Below are 20,219 nucleotides of genomic sequence, written 5' to 3'. Positions count from 1 at the left end.
TTACCTTTTGTATAGCTAACTGAAACTTGAATTTCAGTTTTGTTCAGTATTGTGTCGCGATTCGCTATGCATGTTACAGAGGTAGCTACACAATTTTCAAACATTAAACAGTAGTTGCTAATCAATTTTTAATTGTCTAGAAATATCACAGATCAATATTTTTATAACAAAATGTTCCCGTCATTTTGGGGCCCAGCTTATTCACTGCTCCATAATTCTTTTTACTAGGGAAGAAAAGAAGAAAATAGGAATAATCTCTGGTGCTGTTATTGGTGGTCTCTTCCTGGTTGGTATTGTCGTTGTCGCGTTCGCGTACCACTGGCACAAGAGAGCTAAGGCCCAGGAGAAGACGGTCGCTCTAACTGCCAAACTGTCTGGTTACGAGGAAACCGAGGTATTTTCATGTCCGTGAATGCTAAGTAACAGAGTAGTTAATATTAATATTATTTAGACACTGGCACCTACATGTGTGTGTGTATTCCATGTCAATTATTTATATTTTAGCCACTGACACCTACCTGATGAATATTTATAATTACATTTACACCTACCTGATGAATATTTATAATATAATTATACATACATGTACCTCATGAATATCAGTAATATATATTTCCTTCTACCTTATGAATATTTATAATATATTTTATATCTACCTCATGAATATTTATATATTTCTTCCTATCTCATGAATATGTATGATGTATTTTTTGCACCTACCTCATGAATATTTATAATAAAATTACACCTACCTCATGAATATTCAAAATATATTTGCACCTACCTCATGAATATTTGTAATTGTTTTTTTTAGCCACTTACTCCGACGACGGCCAAACCTGATCTTGCACGGCTTCGACTGATTAAGGAGTCCGAATTACGTCGCGGTGGAATCATCGGGTCCGGAGCGTTTGGGACTGTGTACAAGGTTAGTTGACAACCAAGCAAATAGCATCTTACTGGGTGAAAGTTCAAAGTGCACCCAACGTTGAATGTTGCATTAAATAGGAGCCTGCCTGCCAGTTGTGAAACATGATGTACAGGACTAGTTTCAATGTATCAGCTACTATTGTGGTTGAAACATTCACGGAAAAATTAGTTTTGTGTGGAATTTTGAATAGTGAAAGATGCTTCCTGTTGTGTCTGTTTCTACCTGTCTGTCTGTCTGTCTGTGTCTGTCCTCAGTGGTAAAACGCTCACTTGATGCGTGGTCTGTCTAGGATCGACCTCCATCGGTGGGCCCATTGGTCTATTTCTCGTTCCAGCCAGTGCACCACAACTGGTATATCAAAGGACATGGTATGTGCTATCCTGTCTATGGGATGGTGCATATAAAACATCCCTTGCTGCAAATAGAAAATAGGAGCCCATGAAGTGGCGATAGTGGGTTTCCTCTCTCAATATCTGTGTGGTCTTTAACCATATGTCTCATGCCGTAAATAAAATGTGTTGAGTGCGTTGTTAAATAAAGCATTTCCTCCCTCCCTCCCTCCCTCCCTCTCTCTCTCTCTCTCTCTCTCTCTCTCTCTCTCTCTCTCTCTCTCTCTCTCTCTCTCTCCAACCTCTCCCTCCCTCCCTCTCCTCTCCCTCTCAATCAAATTACACATTAGATGCCAAATAACCATAGTTTTAAAATACCGATATTCAGAGTTTTTTAAACAAATATCCTTTCCTTCCCTTTCACGAAACTAGTATGAAAGTAATTCCACTTTAAACACCAAATAGCCATTATTTAAACTATACTGACGAGTTGTTCATTACTATTTATTTTTATCCCCTACCAGTCCAATCAAAGAGGACTATACATGTAGGTTTCGTATCCTTTCTGCAGTCTGTCCGACTTTGTCCGTCGGTCCATCTGTCTGTCCCACACATAGATTTCGGGACTTTTTTTTGCTTGCAATATATGCCTCAAGATATTGAGCTAAAATTTGGTTTATACCTTTATCATATGTTCCATTACATATCGAGTGACTTTCATGGCAATTTACCCATTTTTCACACAGAATTATGGCCCTTGGAACTTAGGAGATAAGAAAATTTGTTGGGCCTGATGTGAGACACATACAGTATTGCATCAGGTTTTCCTGCAGGAAATACACGAGTGGAATACAGAAATCAGAAAACCACATATATGTAGTTTTGTCTATGTATTACACACCACATCGGTGTTAGATATTGCTCATGTGATAACAATCACTGAATATCTAACTACAGTAGTGTAATATTGGCGTGATGTAGAAAAATAACATGTAGTAGGGTCTTGACATCTGCTTAATTCTTACGTTGCAGCTTGTTTGCAGTTGGTTTGTAGTAAATAAAATACTAAACTGATAAACTTGTGAACAGTGTTGGTACTAAAACTGTTGGCTCATTTCATAAAAATGGTTTGACAGACAAGCCTCAGTGGCGTAGGAAGGTGCCAAAAAGTGTGGTGGGGGGGGGGCACACTTTTATATTTACACACTTTTACACTAATATAAAGCAAAATATCTGAAAAGTGGGGGGGGGGGCACACTTATATTTATACACTTTTACACTGTTATAAAGCAAATACAAAGCAAAATATCTGAAGTGGGGGGGGGGGCACACTTATATTTACACACTTTTACACTATTATAAAGCAAATACAAAGCAAAATATCTGAAAAGGGGGGGGGGGCACACTTTTATATTTACACACTTACACTAATATAAAGCAAAATATCTGAAGTGGGGGGGGGGGCACACTTATATTTACACACTTTTACACTATTATAAAGCAAATACAAAGCAAAATATATGAAAAGTGTGGGGGGGGGCACACTTATATTTACACACTTACACTAATATAAAGCAAAATATCTGAAAAGTGGGGGGGGGCACACTTATATTTACACACTTTTACACTATTATAAAGCAAATACAAAGCAAAATATCTGAAAAGTGGGGGGGGGGCACACTTTTATATTTACACACTTTTACACTATTATAAAGCAAATATAAAGCAAAATATCTAAAAAGTATGGGGGGGGGGAACCACACTTTTATATTTACACACTTTTACACTATTATAAAGCAAAATATCTGAAAAGTGTGGGGCACATGCGCGCCCCCCCCCCCCCCCCCCCCCCCCCCCCCCCCCCCCCCCCCCCCCCTTCCCACGCCAGTGCTCCTTTAGTATTCTATTTAGCAGTACTCTCAAAATGCTTTATAAATTTATTTTTTTGTCAGGGTTATTGGATACCGGAAGGTGAAAACGTCAAAATTCCGGTGGCCATAAAGGTATTGCAGGAGGGGACTCCGAACCAGAACAAAGAGTTGTTGGAGGAGGCGCGCGTGATGACGTCAGTCGAGTTTCCGTGCTGCGTCCGAATTCTCGCCGTCTGCATGACGGCGCAGATGATGCTGATCACCCAGCTGATGCCGCTTGGCTGTCTCCTTGACTACGTACGGAAAAACAAAGACCACATCGGATCAAAAGTCTTGTTGAATTGGTGTACCCAGATTGCACGAGTGAGTTAAAATTGACATTGTTTCTTTTAATTCTATAAACTGACCTTTCTCCGTATGTAATTTCTCCACCCCCAAAATGGCAGCAGATTTCCTCTCTGATTATCTCCGAGGTTCTTAACCATATGTCCAATGTCACATAACTGTAAATTCAGAATGTATGGAAAAACAATGACCGCATCGGATCAAAAGTCTTGTTGAATTGGTGTACCCAGATTGCACGAGTGAGTTGTAGTTACCATGGTTTCTTTTCATTCTGTGATCTGACATCATTCTACTCGGGGCGGGATTTAGTTCAGTCGGTTGAGTGCTCGCTTAAGTTATAGTTAAGATTATTTTTTCTAATAATAGTAATTGGAATTAAGATGGTGGTCTCTAAGACTAACTATGGAAAAACAAAGACCACATCGGATCAAAAGTCTTGTTAAATTGGTGTACCCAGATTGCACGAGTGAGTTAAAGTTACTATGGTTTCTTTTCATTCTATAAACTGACCTTTCTCCGTATGCAATTCCCCCCATATTAAGTTACAGTTACGATTGCTTTCTCTAATGATATTAATTGGAAATAATGAATGTTTATTGACATTGTTTCTTTTTGTTTCATTCTGTAATCTGACCTCACTCCATATGCAATTCCTCCAACCCTAAATTAAGTTATAGGTAAGATTTCTTTTCTCTAATGATGATGGAAATTAAAATGGCGGTCTCATAGACCAAGTATGGAAAAACAAAGACCACGTTGAATCAAAAGTCTTGTGAAACTGGTGTACCCAGATTGTATGAGTGAGTTATAATTCTTTCTTTTTTTAACTTATTTACGTCCTTATATCCAATTAAGGTTCAAGCACGCTGTCCTGGGTACACACCTCAGCTATATAGTCTGTCTGTCCAGGACAGTGGGTTAGTTGTTAGTTGGTTATTGAGAGAGAAGAGGGTGTAGTGGCTTTACACCTACCCATAGAGTCGTTAAGAACTCTCTCTGGTTTGGAACCGGTACCGTGCTGCGAACCCAGTACCTACCAGCCTGTAAGCTGATGGCTTAACCACTGTGCCACCGAGGCCAGTAGTTATGGTTAACAGTGTTTCTTTTCATTCTATAAACTGACCTTTTTTCCATATGCAATTTCTCCACCCGCCAAATAGCAGCAGGTTTCTTCTCTAATTGTCTCTGTAGTCCTTAACCATATGTCTAAGGTCACATAACTGTAAATTCAAAATGTGCTGAATGTCGTAAAATTTAAACTTTTCTTTCTTTTCTTTCAAAAACATTTTTACCCTTTAATTCATTACAACTTATTTTCGTGCTTATATCCAATTAAGATTCAAGCACGCTCTCCTGGGCACACACCGTAGCTATCTGGGTTGTCTGTCCAGGACAGTGGGTTAATTGTTAATTGTTAGTGGTTAGTGAGAGAGAAGAGGGTGTAGTGGCCTTACACCTACCCATCGAGTCGTTAAAACTTGCTCTGGGTGGGAGCTGGTACCGGGCTGCGAACCCTGTACCTACCAGCCTTATGTCCAATGGCTTAACCACGATGTCACTGAGGCCATAATGCACAACCCCAAGAATACATGCACTATTTGATGAATATTTAAACTGTTTGTTTTCAGGGAATGATTTACCTGGAAGAAAGGGGTATTGTTCATCGTGACCTCGCCGCAAGAAATGTGCTGGGTAAGATTAATTGTTTCAGTGAATTCTATTCTTTAGCTGTGGTCGGCCTAAGATCAATCCCTGTCGGTGGGCCCATTGGGCTATTTCTTGTTCCAGCCAGTGCATCATGACTGGTGTATCAAAGGCCATGGTATGTGCTATCTTGTCTGTGGGATGGTGCATATAAAAGATCCCTTGTTACTAATTGAAAAATGTAGCAGGTTTCCTCTCTAAGACTGTCGAAATGACCATATGTTTGACATCCAGTCGCCGATGATTAATAAATCAGTGTGCTCTAGTGGTGTCGTTAAACAAAACAACCTTCTTCTTTTTCTGTTATTTAGCCTCACTGGGTCATTAAAAAAAGTTTTTTTTTTTTTTTCTTTTTTCTCTGCAACTGGTGTAACAATGGTCGTGGTATGTACTATCCTGTCTGTGGGATGGTGCATATAAGAAATCCCTTGCTGCTAATTGAAAAGAGTAACTATATCTGTGTGGTCATTAACCATGTCCGACGCCATATACCGTAACCATAAATATAATGTGTTGAGTGCATCATTAAATAAAACATTTCCTTCCTCCCATACAAATGTATATCGGATGCCATATAACCGTAATTAAAATGTGTTGAGTGCGTCATTAAATAAAACCCTTCCTTCCTTCTAGAATGTATGATGCAGCACATTGTCCTACATGGAATAACCATGGTGGTCACTTTCATTCTTTCTCTGGTACATCAAAATCCTATTTCAAGCCACTTTTTTTTTTTTTGGATTCTGCCCTCCAGACAATAACAGCTGTAAATGAATGTCATCATATATATAAAAAAATGTGTGTTATCTACTGAGTAATTGTTTTTTATTGTTCAAACAGTCCAGACTCCCAAGCAGGTGAAGATAACAGATTTTGGACTGGCCAAACTTCTCGATTACAATGAAGACGAATACAGAGCAGCTGGTGGAAAGGTTAAAAACAAATTTTAAATAATAATACTTTGTTTTTCTTTCTTTCTTTTTTCTTTTTTTTTTCTTTTTTTAAATTTATTATTATTTTTTTTTTATTTTTATTTTTTTTTTTTTTTTTTTTTTTTTTTATTTTTTTCAATTTTTTTCAATTATTTATTTTTTTTCAATAAATTTTTTTTTTTTTTTTTTTTTTTAAATTAAAAAGCTTTTTTTTTTATTTATTTTTTTTATTATTATTATTATTTTTAATTATTATTATTATTATTATTTTAATTTTATTTTTTTTAAACCAGTATTCTCACAATTCATTATATAAAGATTACCACATGGGCGTGTCGTACTGATTTTATGAAACGAGTATCAGGATTTGTGTATTGTCCGACCGAGAGAGAGAGAGGGTAATACAAGAATCCTGACATGAGCTTCGTAAAATTAGTCTCACACATGAGTTTAATAGTTGTTTTTATTGTTCATGTTAGTGTTGTTATTTTTTATTGAATAACAAGGATGTCTCAAAATGTTTCAGCCATAACTAGAAGACAATGAAATGATATTGTAAATTTTCACATGCACAGTCTGAGCTAGGACTGGGGAAACTATGTCATGTGATGACAACGCTTCCCAAAATTATGTCATTACACTTGTTATTATACATGCCCATTGGGCTATTTCTCATTCCAGCCAGTGCACCATGACTGGTATATCAAAGGCTGTGGTATGTACTACCCTGTTTGTGGGATGGTACATATAAAAGATCCCTTGCTGCTAATCGAAAAGAGTAGCCCATGAGGTGGCAACAGTGGGTTTCCTCTGTCAATATCTATGTGGTCCTTAACCATATGTCTGACGCCATTTAACCATAAATAAAATGAGTTGAGTGCGTTGTTAAATAAAACATGTCTAGATTATGACTTTTGACGTCACATGCATTTACTAGCTACATGACAAAATCGCTCATTTGATCTCCAGGTTGATAAAGCTGATATCTACGTTATTAACAAGTTATTCTCAATGTACCTCGAACATGTTGCTGTTTCAGATGATATTATGACCAATTAAAGCAAAGTCATACAGGTATACCAGCAGATTATGACTTTTGACATCACACACACACATCTAGGTCGATAAAGCCGATATTTACGTTATTAACAAGTTATTCTCAATGTACCTCGAACATGTTGCTGTTTCAGATGATATTATGACCAATTAAAGCAAAGTCATACAGGTATACCAGCAGATTATGACTTTTGACATCACACACACACATCTAGGTCGATAAAGCCGATATTTACGTTATTAACAAGTTATTCTCAATGTACCTCGAACATGTTGCTGTTTCAGATGATATTATGACCAATTAAAGCAAAGTCATACAGGTATACCAGCAGATTATGACTTTTGACATCACACACACACATCTAGGTCGATAAAGCCGATATTTACGTTATTAACAAGTTATTCTCAATGTACCTCGAACATGTTGCTGTTTCAGATGATATTATGACCAATTAAAGCAAAGTCATACAGGTATATACCAGCAGATTATGACTTTTGACATCACACACACACATCTAGGTCGATAAAGCCGATATTTACGTTATTAACAAGTTATTCTCAATGTACCTCGAACATGTTGCTGTTTCAGATGATATTATGACCAATTAAAGCAAAGTCATACAGGTATACCAGCAGATTATGACTTTTGACATCACACACACACATCTAGGTCGATAAAGCCGATATTTACGTTATTAACAAGTTATTCTCAATGTACCTCGAACATGTTGCTGTTTCAGATGATATTATGACCAATTAAAGCAAAGTCATACAGGTATACCAGCAGATTATGACTTTTGACATCACACACACACATCTAGGTCGATAAAGCCGATATTTACGTTATTAACAAGTTATTCTCAATGTACCTCGAACATGTTGCTGTTTCAGATGATATTATGACCAATTAAAGCAAAGTCATACAGGTATACCAGCAGATTATGACTTTTGACATCACACACACACATCTAGGTCGATAAAGCCGATATTTACGTTATTAACAAGTTATTCTCAATGTACCTCGAACATGTTGCTGTTTCAGATGATATTATGACCAATTAAAGCAAAGTCATACAGGTATACCAGCAGATTATGACTTTTGACATCACACACACACATCTAGGTCGATAAAGCCGATATTTACGTTATTAACAAGTTATTCTCAATGTACCTCGAACATGTTGCTGTTTCAGATGATATTATGACCAATTAAAGCAAAGTCATACAGGTACATGTATACCAGCAGATTATGACTTTTGACATCACACACACACATCTAGGTCGATAAAGCCGATATTTACGTTATTAACAAGTTATTCTCAGTGTACCTCGAACATGTTGCTGTTTCAGATGATATTATGACCAATTAAAGCAAAGTCATACAGGTATACCAGCAGATTATGACTTTTGACATCACACACACACATCTAGGTCGATAAAGCCGATATTTACGTTATTAACAAGTTATTCTCAATGTACCTCGAACATGTTGCTGTTTCAGATGATATTATGACCAATTAAAGCAAAGTCATCATACAGGCATACCAGCAGATTATGACTTTTGACATCACACACACACATCTAGGTCGATAAAGCCGATATTTACGTTATTAACTAGTTATTCTCAATGTACCTCGAACATGTTGCTGTTTCAGATGATATTATGACCAATTAAAGCAAAGTCATACAGGTACATGTATACCAGCAGATTATGACTTTTGACATCACACACACACATCTAGGTCAATAAAGCCAATATTTACGTTATTAACAAGTTATTCTCAATGTACCTCGAACATGTTGCTGTTTCAGATGATATTATGACCAATTAAAGCAAAGTCATACAGGTATACCAGCAGATTATGACTTTTGACATCACACACACACATCTAGGTCGATAAAGCCGATATTTACGTTATTAACAAGTTATTCTCAATGTACCTCGAACATGTTGCTGTTTCAGATGATATTATGACCAATTAAAGCAAAGTCATACAGGCATACCAGCAGATTATGACTTTTGACATCACACACACACATCTAGGTCGATAAAGCCGATATTTACGTTATTAACTAGTTATTCTCAATGTACCTCGAACATGTTGCTGTTTCAGATGATATTATGACCAATTAAAGCAAAGTCATACAGGTATACCAGCAGATTATGACTTTTGACATCACACACACACATCTACATGTAGGTCGATAAAGCCGATATCTACGTTATTAACAAGTTATTCTCAATGTACCTCGAACATGTTGCTGTTTCAGATGATATTATGACCAATTAAAGCAAAGTCATACAGGTATACCAGCAGATTATGACTTTTGACATCACACACACACATCTAGGTCGATAAAGCCGATATCTACGTTATTAACAAGTTATTCTCAATGTACCTCGAACATGTTGCTGTTTCAGATGATATTATGACCAATTAAAGCAAAGTCATACAGGTATACCAGCAGATTATGACTTTTGACATCACACACACACATCTAGGTCGATAAAGCCGATATTTACGTTATTAACAAGTTATTCTCAATGTACCTCGAACATGTTGCTGTTTCAGATGATATTATGACCAATTAAAGCAAAGTCATACAGGTACATGTATACCAGCAGATTATGACTTTTGACATCACACACACACATCTAGGTCGATAAAGCCGATATTTACGTTATTAACAAGTTATTCTCAGTGTACCTCGAACATGTTGCTGTTTCAGATGATATTATGACCAATTAAAGCAGTGATACAGGTACATGTATACCAGCAGATTATGACTTTTGACATCACACACACACACATCTAGGTCGATAAAGCCGATATCTACGTTATTAACAAGTTATTCTCAATGTACCTCGAACATGTTGCTGTTTCAGATGATATTATGACCAATTAAAGCAAAGTCATACAGGCATACCAGCAGATTATGACTTTTGACATCACACACACACATCTAGGTCGATAAAGCCGATATTTACGTTATTAACAAGTTATTCTCAATGTACCTCGAACATGTTGCTGTTTCAGATGATATTATGACCAATTAAAGCAAAGTCATACAGGCATACCAGCAGATTATGACTTTTGACATCACACACACACATCTAGGTCGATAAAGCCGATATTTACGTTATTAACTAGTTATTCTCAATGTACCTCGAACATGTTGCTGTTTCAGATGATATTATGACCAATTAAAGCAAAGTCATACAGGTATACCAGCAGATTATGACTTTTGACATCACACACACACATCTACATGTAGGTCGATAAAGCCGATATCTACGTTATTAACTAGTTATTCTCAATGTACCTCGAACATGTTGCTGTTTCAGATGATATTATGACCAATTAAAGCAAAGTCATACAGGTATACCAGCAGATTATGACTTTTGACATCACACACACACATCTAGGTCGATAAAGCCGATATCTACGTTATTAACAAGTTATTCTCAGTGTACCTCGAACATGTTGCTGTTTCAGATGATATTATGACCAATTAAAGCAAAGTCATACAGGTATACCAGCAGATTATGACTTTTGACATCACACACACACATCTAGGTCGATAAAGCCGATATCTACGTTATTAACAAGTTATTCTCAATGTACCTCGAACATGTTGCTGTTTCAGATGATATTATGACCAATTAAAGCAAAGTCATACAGGTATACCAGCAGATTATGACTTTTGACATCACACACACACATCTAGGTCGATAAAGCCGATATCTACGTTATTAACAAGTTATTCTCAGTGTACCTCGAACATGTTGCTGTTTCAGATGATATTATGACCAATTAAAGCAAAGTCATACAGGTATACCAGCAGATTATGACTTTTGACATCACACACACACATCTAGGTCGATAAAGCCGATATTTACGTTATTAACAAGTTATTCTCAGTGTACCTCGAACATGTTGCTGTTTCAGATGATATTATGACCAATTAAAGCAAAGTCATACAGGTATACCAGCAGATTATGACTTTTGACATCACACACACACATCTAGGTCGATAAAGCCGATATTTACGTTATTAACAAGTTATTCTCAATGTACCTCGAACATGTTGCTGTTTCAGATGATATTATGACCAATTAAAGCAAAGTCATACAGGTATACCAGCAGATTATGACTTTTGACATCACACACACACATCCAGGTTGATAAAGCCGATATCTACGTTATTAACAAGTTATTCTCAATGTACCTCGAACATGTTGCTGTTTCAGATGATATTATGACCAATTAAAGCAAAGTCATACAGGTATACCAGCAGATTATGACTTTTGACATCACACACACACATCTAGGTCGATAAAGCCGATATTTACGTTATTAACAAGTTATTCTCAATGTACCTCGAACATGTTGCTGTTTCAGATGATATTATGACCAATTAAAGCAAAGTCATACAGGTATACCAGCAGATTATGACTTTTGACATCACACACACACATCTAGGTCGATAAAGCCGATATCTACGTTATTAACAAGTTATTCTCAATGTACCTCGAACATGTTGCTGTTTCAGATGATATTATGACCAATTAAAGCAAAGTCATACAGGTATACCAGCAGATTATGACTTTTGACATCACACACACACATCTAGGTCGATAAAGCCGATATTTACGTTATTAACAAGTTATTCTCAATGTACCTCGAACATGTTGCTGTTTCAGATGATATTATGACCAATTAAAGCAAAGTCATACAGGTATACCAGCAGATTATGACTTTTGACATCACACACACACATCTAGGTCGATAAAGCCGATATTTACGTTATTAACAAGTTATTCTCAATGTACCTCGAACATGTTGCTGTTTCAGATGATATTATGACCAATTAAAGCAAAGTCATACAGGTATACCAGCAGATTATGACTTTTGACATCACACACACACATCTAGGTCGATAAAGCCGATATTTACGTTATTAACTAGTTATTCTCAATGTACCTCGAACATGTTGCTGTTTCAGATGATATTATGACCAATTAAAGCAAAGTCATACAGGTATACCAGCAGATTATGACTTTTGACATCACACACACACATCTAGGTCGATAAAGCCGATATTTACGTTATTAACTAGTTATTCTCAATGTACCTCGAACATGTTGCTGTTTCAGATGATATTATGACCAATTAAAGCAAAGTCATACAGGTATACCAGCAGATTATGACTTTTGACATCACACACACACATCTAGGTCAATAAAGCCAATATTTACGTTATTAACAAGTTATTCTCAATGTACCTCGAACATGTTGCTGTTTCAGATGATATTATGACCAATTAAAGCAAAGTCATACAGGTATACCAGCAGATTATGACTTTTGACATCACACACACACATCTAGGTCGATAAAGCCGATATTTACGTTATTAACAAGTTATTCTCAATGTACCTCGAACATGTTGCTGTTTCAGATGATATTATGACCAATTAAAGCAAAGTCATACAGGTATACCAGCAGATTATGACTTTTGACATCACACACACATCTAGGTCGATAAAGCCGATATTTACGTTATTAACAAGTTATTCTCAATGTACCTCGAACATGTTGCTGTTTCAGATGATATTATGACCAATTAAAGCAAAGTCATACAGGTATACCAGCAGATTATGACTTTTGACATCACACACACACATCCAGGTTGATAAAGCCGATATCTACGTTATTAACAAGTTATTCTCAATGTACCTCGAACATGTTGCTGTTTCAGATGATATTATGACCAATTAAAGCAAAGTCATACAGGTATACCAGCAGATTATGACTTTTGACATCACACACACACATCTAGGTCGATAAAGCCGATATTTACGTTATTAACAAGTTATTCTCAATGTACCTCGAACATGTTGCTGTTTCAGATGATATTATGACCAATTAAAGCAAAGTCATACAGGTATACCAGCAGATTATGACTTTTGACATCACACACACACATCTAGGTCGATAAAGCCGATATTTACGTTATTAACAAGTTATTCTCAATGTACCTCGAACATGTTGCTGTTTCAGATGATATTATGACCAATTAAAGCAAAGTCATACAGGTATATACCAGCAGATTATGACTTTTGACATCACACACACACATCTAGGTCGATAAAGCCGATATTTACGTTATTAACAAGTTATTCTCAATGTACCTCGAACATGTTGCTGTTTCAGATGATATTATGACCAATTAAAGCAAAGTCATACAGGTATACCAGCAGATTATGACTTTTGACATCACACACACACATCTAGGTCGATAAAGCCGATATCTACGTTATTAACAAGTTATTCTCAATGTACCTCGAACATGTTGCTGTTTCAGATGATATTATGACCAATTAAAGCAAAGTCATACAGGTATACCAGCAGATTATGACTTTTGACATCACACACACACATCTAGGTCGATAAAGCCGATATTTACGTTATTAACAAGTTATTCTCAATGTACCTCGAACATGTTGCTGTTTCAGATGATATTATGACCAATTAAAGCAAAGTCATACAGGTATACCAGCAGATTATGACTTTTGACATCACACACACACATCTAGGTCGATAAAGCCGATATTTACGTTATTAACAAGTTATTCTCAATGTACCTCGAACATGTTGCTGTTTCAGATGATATTATGACCAATTAAAGCAAAGTCATACAGGTATACCAGCAGATTATGACTTTTGACATCACACACACACACATCTAGGTCGATAAAGCCGATATCTACGTTATTAACTAGTTATTCTCAATGTACCTCGAACATGTTGCTGTTTCAGATGATATTATGACCAATTAAAGCAAAGTCATACAGGTATACCAGCAGATTATGACTTTTGACATCACACACACACATCTAGGTTGATAAAGCCGATATCTACGTTATTAACAAGTTATTCTCAATGTACCTCGAACATGTTGCTGTTTCAGATGATATTATGACCAATTAAAGCAAAGTCATACAGGTATACCAGCAGATTATGACTTTTGACATCACACACACACATCTAGGTCGATAAAGCCGATATTTACGTTATTAACAAGTTATTCTCAATGTACCTCGAACATGTTGCTGTTTCAGATGATATTATGACCAATTAAAGCAAAGTCATACAGGTATACCAGCAGATTATGACTTTTGACATCACACACACACATCTAGGTCGATAAAGCCGATATTTACGTTATTAACAAGTTATTCTCAATGTACCTCGAACATGTTGCTGTTTCAGATGATATTATGACCAATTAAAGCAAAGTCATACAGGTATACCAGCAGATTATGACTTTTGACATCACACACACACATCTAGGTCGATAAAGCCGATATTTACGTTATTAACAAGTTATTCTCAATGTACCTCGAACATGTTGCTGTTTCAGATGATATTATGACCAATTAAAGCAAAGTCATACAGGTATACCAGCAGATTATGACTTTTGACATCACACACACACATCTAGGTCGATAAAGCCGATATTTACGTTATTAACAAGTTATTCTCAATGTACCTCGAACATGTTGCTGTTTCAGATGATATTATGACCAATTAAAGCAAAGTCATACAGGTATACCAGCAGATTATGACTTTTGACATCACACACACACATCTAGGTCGATAAAGCCGATATCTACGTTATTAACAAGTTATTCTCAATGTACCTCGAACATGTTGCTGTTTCAGATGATATTATGACCAATTAAAGCAAAGTCATACAGGTATACCAGCAGATTATGACTTTTGACATCACACACACACATCTAGGTCGATAAAGCCGATATTTACGTTATTAACAAGTTATTCTCAATGTACCTCGAACATGTTGCTGTTTCAGATGATATTATGACCAATTAAAGCAAAGTCATACAGGTATACCAGCAGATTATGACTTTTGACATCACACACACACATCTAGGTCGATAAAGCCGATATCTACGTTATTAACAAGTTATTCTCAATGTACCTCGAACATGTTGCTGTTTCAGATGATATTATGACCAATTAAAGCAAAGTCATACAGGTATACCAGCAGATTATGACTTTTGACATCACACACACACATCTAGGTCGATAAAGCCGATATTTACGTTATTAACAAGTTATTCTCAATGTACCTCGAACATGTTGCTGTTTCAGATGATATTATGACCAATTAAAGCAAAGTCATACAGGTATACCAGCAGATTATGACTTTTGACATCACACACACACATCTAGGTCGATAAAGCCGATATTTACGTTATTAACAAGTTATTCTCAATGTACCTCGAACATGTTGCTGTTTCAGATGATATTATGACCAATTAAAGCAAAGTCATACAGGTATACCAGCAGATTATGACTTTTGACATCACACACACACATCTAGGTCGATAAAGCCGATATCTACGTTATTAACAAGTTATTCTCAATGTACCTCGAACATGTTGCTGTTTCAGATGATATTATGACCAATTAAAGCAAAGTCATACAGGTATACCAGCAGATTATGACTTTTGACATCACACACACACATCTAGGTCGATAAAGCCGATATTTACGTTATTAACAAGTTATTCTCAATGTACCTCGAACATGTTGCTGTTTCAGATGATATTATGACCAATTAAAGCAAAGTCATACAGGTATACCAGCAGATTATGACTTTTGACATCACACACACACATCTAGGTCGATAAAGCCGATATTTACGTTATTAACTAGTTATTCTCAATGTACCTCGAACATGTTGCTGTTTCAGATGATATTATGACCAATTAAAGCAAAGTCATACAGGTATACCAGCAGATTATGACTTTTGACATCACACACACACATCTAGGTCGATAAAGCCGATATCTACGTTATTAACAAGTTATTCTCAGTGTACCTCGAACATGTTGCTGTTTCAGATGATATTATGACCAATTAAAGCAAAGTCATACAGGTATACCAGCAGATTATGACTTTTGACATCACACACACACATCTAGGTCGATAAAGCCGATATCTACGTTATTAACAAGTTATTCTCAATGTACCTCGAACATGTTGCTGTTTCAGATGATATTATGACCAATTAAAGCAAAGTCATACAGGTATACCAGCAGATTATGACTTTTGACATCACACACACACATCTAGGTCGATAAAGCCGATATCTACGTTATTAACAAGTTATTCTCAGTGTACCTCGAACATGTTGCTGTTTCAGATGATATTATGACCAATTAAAGCAAAGTCATACAGGTATACCAGCAGATTATGACTTTTGACATCACACACACACATCTAGGTCGATAAAGCCGATATTTACGTTATTAACAAGTTATTCTCAATGTACCTCGAACATGTTGCTGTTTCAGATGATATTATGACCAATTAAAGCAAAGTCATACAGGTATACCAGCAGATTATGACTTTTGACATCACACACACACATCTAGGTCGATAAAGCCGATATCTACGTTATTAACAAGTTATTCTCAATGTACCTCGAACATGTTGCTGTTTCAGATGATATTATGACCAATTAAAGCAAAGTCATACAGGTATACCAGCAGATTATGACTTTTGACATCACACACACACATCTAGGTCGATAAAGCCGATATCTACGTTATTAACAAGTTATTCTCAATGTACCTCGAACATGTTGCTGTTTCAGATGATATTATGACCAATTAAAGCAAAGTCATACAGGTATACCAGCAGATTATGACTTTTGACATCACACACACACATCTAGGTCGATAAAGCCGATATTTACGTTATTAACAAGTTATTCTCAATGTACCTCGAACATGTTGCTGTTTCAGATGATATTATGACCAATTAAAGCAAAGTCATACAGGTATACCAGCAGATTATGACTTTTGACATCACACACACACATCTAGGTCGATAAAGCCGATATCTACGTTATTAACAAGTTATTCTCAATGTACCTCGAACATGTTGCTGTTTCAGATGATATTATGACCAATTAAAGCAAAGTCATACAGGTATACCAGCAGATTATGACTTTTGACATCACACACACACATCTAGGTCGATAAAGCCGATATCTACGTTATTAACAAGTTATTCTCAATGTACCTCGAACATGTTGCTGTTTCAGATGATATTATGACCAATTAAAGCAAAGTCATACAGGTATACCAGCAGATTATGACTTTTGACATCACACACACACATCTAGGTCGATAAAGCCGATATCTACGTTATTAACTAGTTATTCTCAATGTACCTCGAACATGTTGCTGTTTCAGATGATATTATGACCAATTAAAGCAAAGTCATACAGGTATACCAGCAGATTATGACTTTTGACATCACACACACACATCTAGGTCGATAAAGCCGATATCTACGTTATTAACTAGTTATTCTCAATGTACCTCGAACATGTTTCTGTTTCAGATGCCTATCAAGTGGTTGGCTCTCGAGTGTATACAGCACAGGATATTCACGCACAAGAGTGATGTTTGGAGTTTTGGTGAGATTTTTAATCGTCTGTTTTAATACCTTCGCGTTGTATTTTTGTTTATTACCTCTCTTTATATACACACTGACATACTATACATGTTGTACCTGTACCAGTCTTCTACACAATTATTTTAAAGAGATATCTCTCTTTTGTTAGATTATTTTATCATTTTAAATATTTGCCCATATATCTATAAAAACAATTATGAAATTTGAGTGCAAAATGGCTCGCATTTAGTTAAGCTATATTATGGCATTAGATTACATCCTTTCAGATGAAAATCTCTGTTTGCTTTATTTATTTATTTATATACTACTCAAAAGAATTTAAGGGTCAGACGATATTTTCGACATTATTTTCTGAATGTCAGTTATATTAGCTAGACCATAATGTCACGCATGGTATTGTTCCATTTTGACGAAAGTGGGTCTAAGCAACCCATAAATGAATTAAAATCCACTTCATTGACACTGTCGACTAGTTCTAATGGCGAAAACATGCTTACATTTGCACGTAAATTAGAGCGAAAGCGAAAGGTCTGCTAAGTGCCCATAACTTGCTTTTTCACAAAGCGCTTCATTTGCACGCTTTGCATGTGTATTCCATGTTCCCAATGCTGAATTTCCGTCTAATTGGAGCTTGCGTTCGTGTACGGTGCACACTCCAAATTCGACAATGGTACGACGTCAACTGACTATCGAAAATCGAGGAAGGGCTATTGCTTGGCTTCAGGATGGCAATACGCAAAGAAATGTTGCTCTGAGACTTGGTGTCAGTCAGAGTGTCGTTGGCCGACTGTGGCAACGGTACCAAGCAACGAATTCTGTTCGAAATCGTCCACGTTCGGGAAGACCCCGAAGCACTACAAATATAGAGGACCGCTACATCACCAATATGGCTCTACGTCAACGCACAACCACTGCACGCCGATTACGTGACAATCTGCGGACTGTGTGGGGTGGCATCTCTATCCACCACAGGACCCCCCTATATGTGGTGGATGGCAATCTGAATGGAATCCGCTATCTGAATGAGATTATCCGGCCGTTGGTTCTACCAGGCCTTCAGCAGATTGGCAGCGGGGCAGTTCTGCAGGATGACAATGCCAGACCCCACCGCGCCAGGGTGGTAACGGACTTTCTCAGACAACAAGGTATCGCCAGGATGGATTGGCCAGTATATTCGCCTGACTTGGCCCCAATAGAGCACGCCTGGGGCGAATTAGGCAGGAGAGTTCGGGATAACCATGCCCCTCCGGCCAACCTTCATGATCTGGGTCAACTTCTTATGGCAGAGTGGCAGGCCATTCCCCAAGAGTTCTTCAGACGTCTGATCAACAGCATGAGGCAACGATGTGTCGAGTGTATTCGCGCCAGGGGTGGATTCACACACTATTAAACGAATGTTCTAATGTGTAAAATCCATGTTTGACAACCTTCAACTTTGACAGCATGTCATGTGACTTTCTTGTATACAGTGACGTTTATTTGTGGTTTTTTGTAAATATGGAACAATAAATTAAATTTTTGGTGTAGTTTACATCATCAATCTAATACACTCTAAACTATTTGGTACCTACTTTTGACCTACCTATTTTGATTATACTTTTAATTTATTATTATTTTATTTTTTTTAATATTTATTTGCATTTTTTACTATTTTTTCATTTAATCACTTTTAAATTTATTGTTAAATTTTCTCATTTTTCCAGGTTATTATTATTATTATCACCTACCTTTTCCGTGCCTGTCTGCCTGCCTGATACCTACCGTACCTACCACACATACCTACCTACGTACCTACTTACATATACCTACCTACCTACTATCTACCTACCAACCTACCTACCTACTGATATACCAACCTCCGATCTGTACGACCTACATATACCTACATGATCATGACCAACCTAAATGTAAGTACAAACAAGTTTCTACATTTGTTCAGCCTCCGGTCTGTACGATTATGACAATATCCGTGCATGTGTACATGATCATGATTAAATGTAAGTACAAACAAGTTCATTTGTTCAGCCTCCGATCTGTACGATTGATGTGTACATGATCATGATTAAATGTAAGTACAAACAAGTTCATTTGTTCAGCCTCCGGTATGTACGATTGATGTGTACATGATCATGATTAAATGTAAGTACAAACAAGTTCATTTGTTCAGCCTCCGGTCTGTACGATTGATGTGTACATGATCATGATTAAATGTAAGTACAAACAAGTTCATTTGTTCAGCCTCCGGTCTGTACGATTGATGTGTACATGATCATGATTAAATGTAAGTACAAACAAGTTCATTTGTTCAGCCTCCGGTATGTACGATTGATGTGTACATGATCATGATTAAATGTAAGTACAAACAAGTTCATTTGTTCAGCCTCCGGTATGTACTACTGACGTCTACATGATCATGATTAAATGTAAGTACAAACAAGTTCATTTGTTCAGCCTCCGGTCTGTACGATTGATGTGTACATGATCATGATTAAATGTAAGTACAAACAAGTTCATTTGTTCAGCCTCCGGTA

General features: G+C 36.7%; 1 protein-coding gene across 1 annotated transcript in view; it reads left to right on the top strand.

The window, feature by feature from the left end:
- LOC121387807 (epidermal growth factor receptor-like) overlaps positions 1-20,219 on the top strand; it is a 77,731-nt gene that overhangs the window by 31,413 nt on the left and 26,099 nt on the right. The window contains 7 exon segments of the mRNA XM_041519019.1: positions 229-394; positions 815-928; positions 3,213-3,494; positions 5,105-5,168; positions 6,021-6,112; positions 17,614-17,722; positions 19,628-19,756. Coding sequence (XP_041374953.1) covers positions 229-394; positions 815-928; positions 3,213-3,494; positions 5,105-5,168; positions 6,021-6,112; positions 17,614-17,722; positions 19,628-19,756 — 956 coding nt within the window.

Source organism: Gigantopelta aegis, chromosome 13 (genome assembly GCF_016097555.1).
Source record: "Gigantopelta aegis isolate Gae_Host chromosome 13, Gae_host_genome, whole genome shotgun sequence".
In the NCBI taxonomy this organism is placed as follows: domain Eukaryota; kingdom Metazoa; phylum Mollusca; class Gastropoda; order Neomphalida; family Peltospiridae; genus Gigantopelta; species Gigantopelta aegis.
This window is presented reverse-complemented; position numbering and strand designations above follow the sequence as displayed.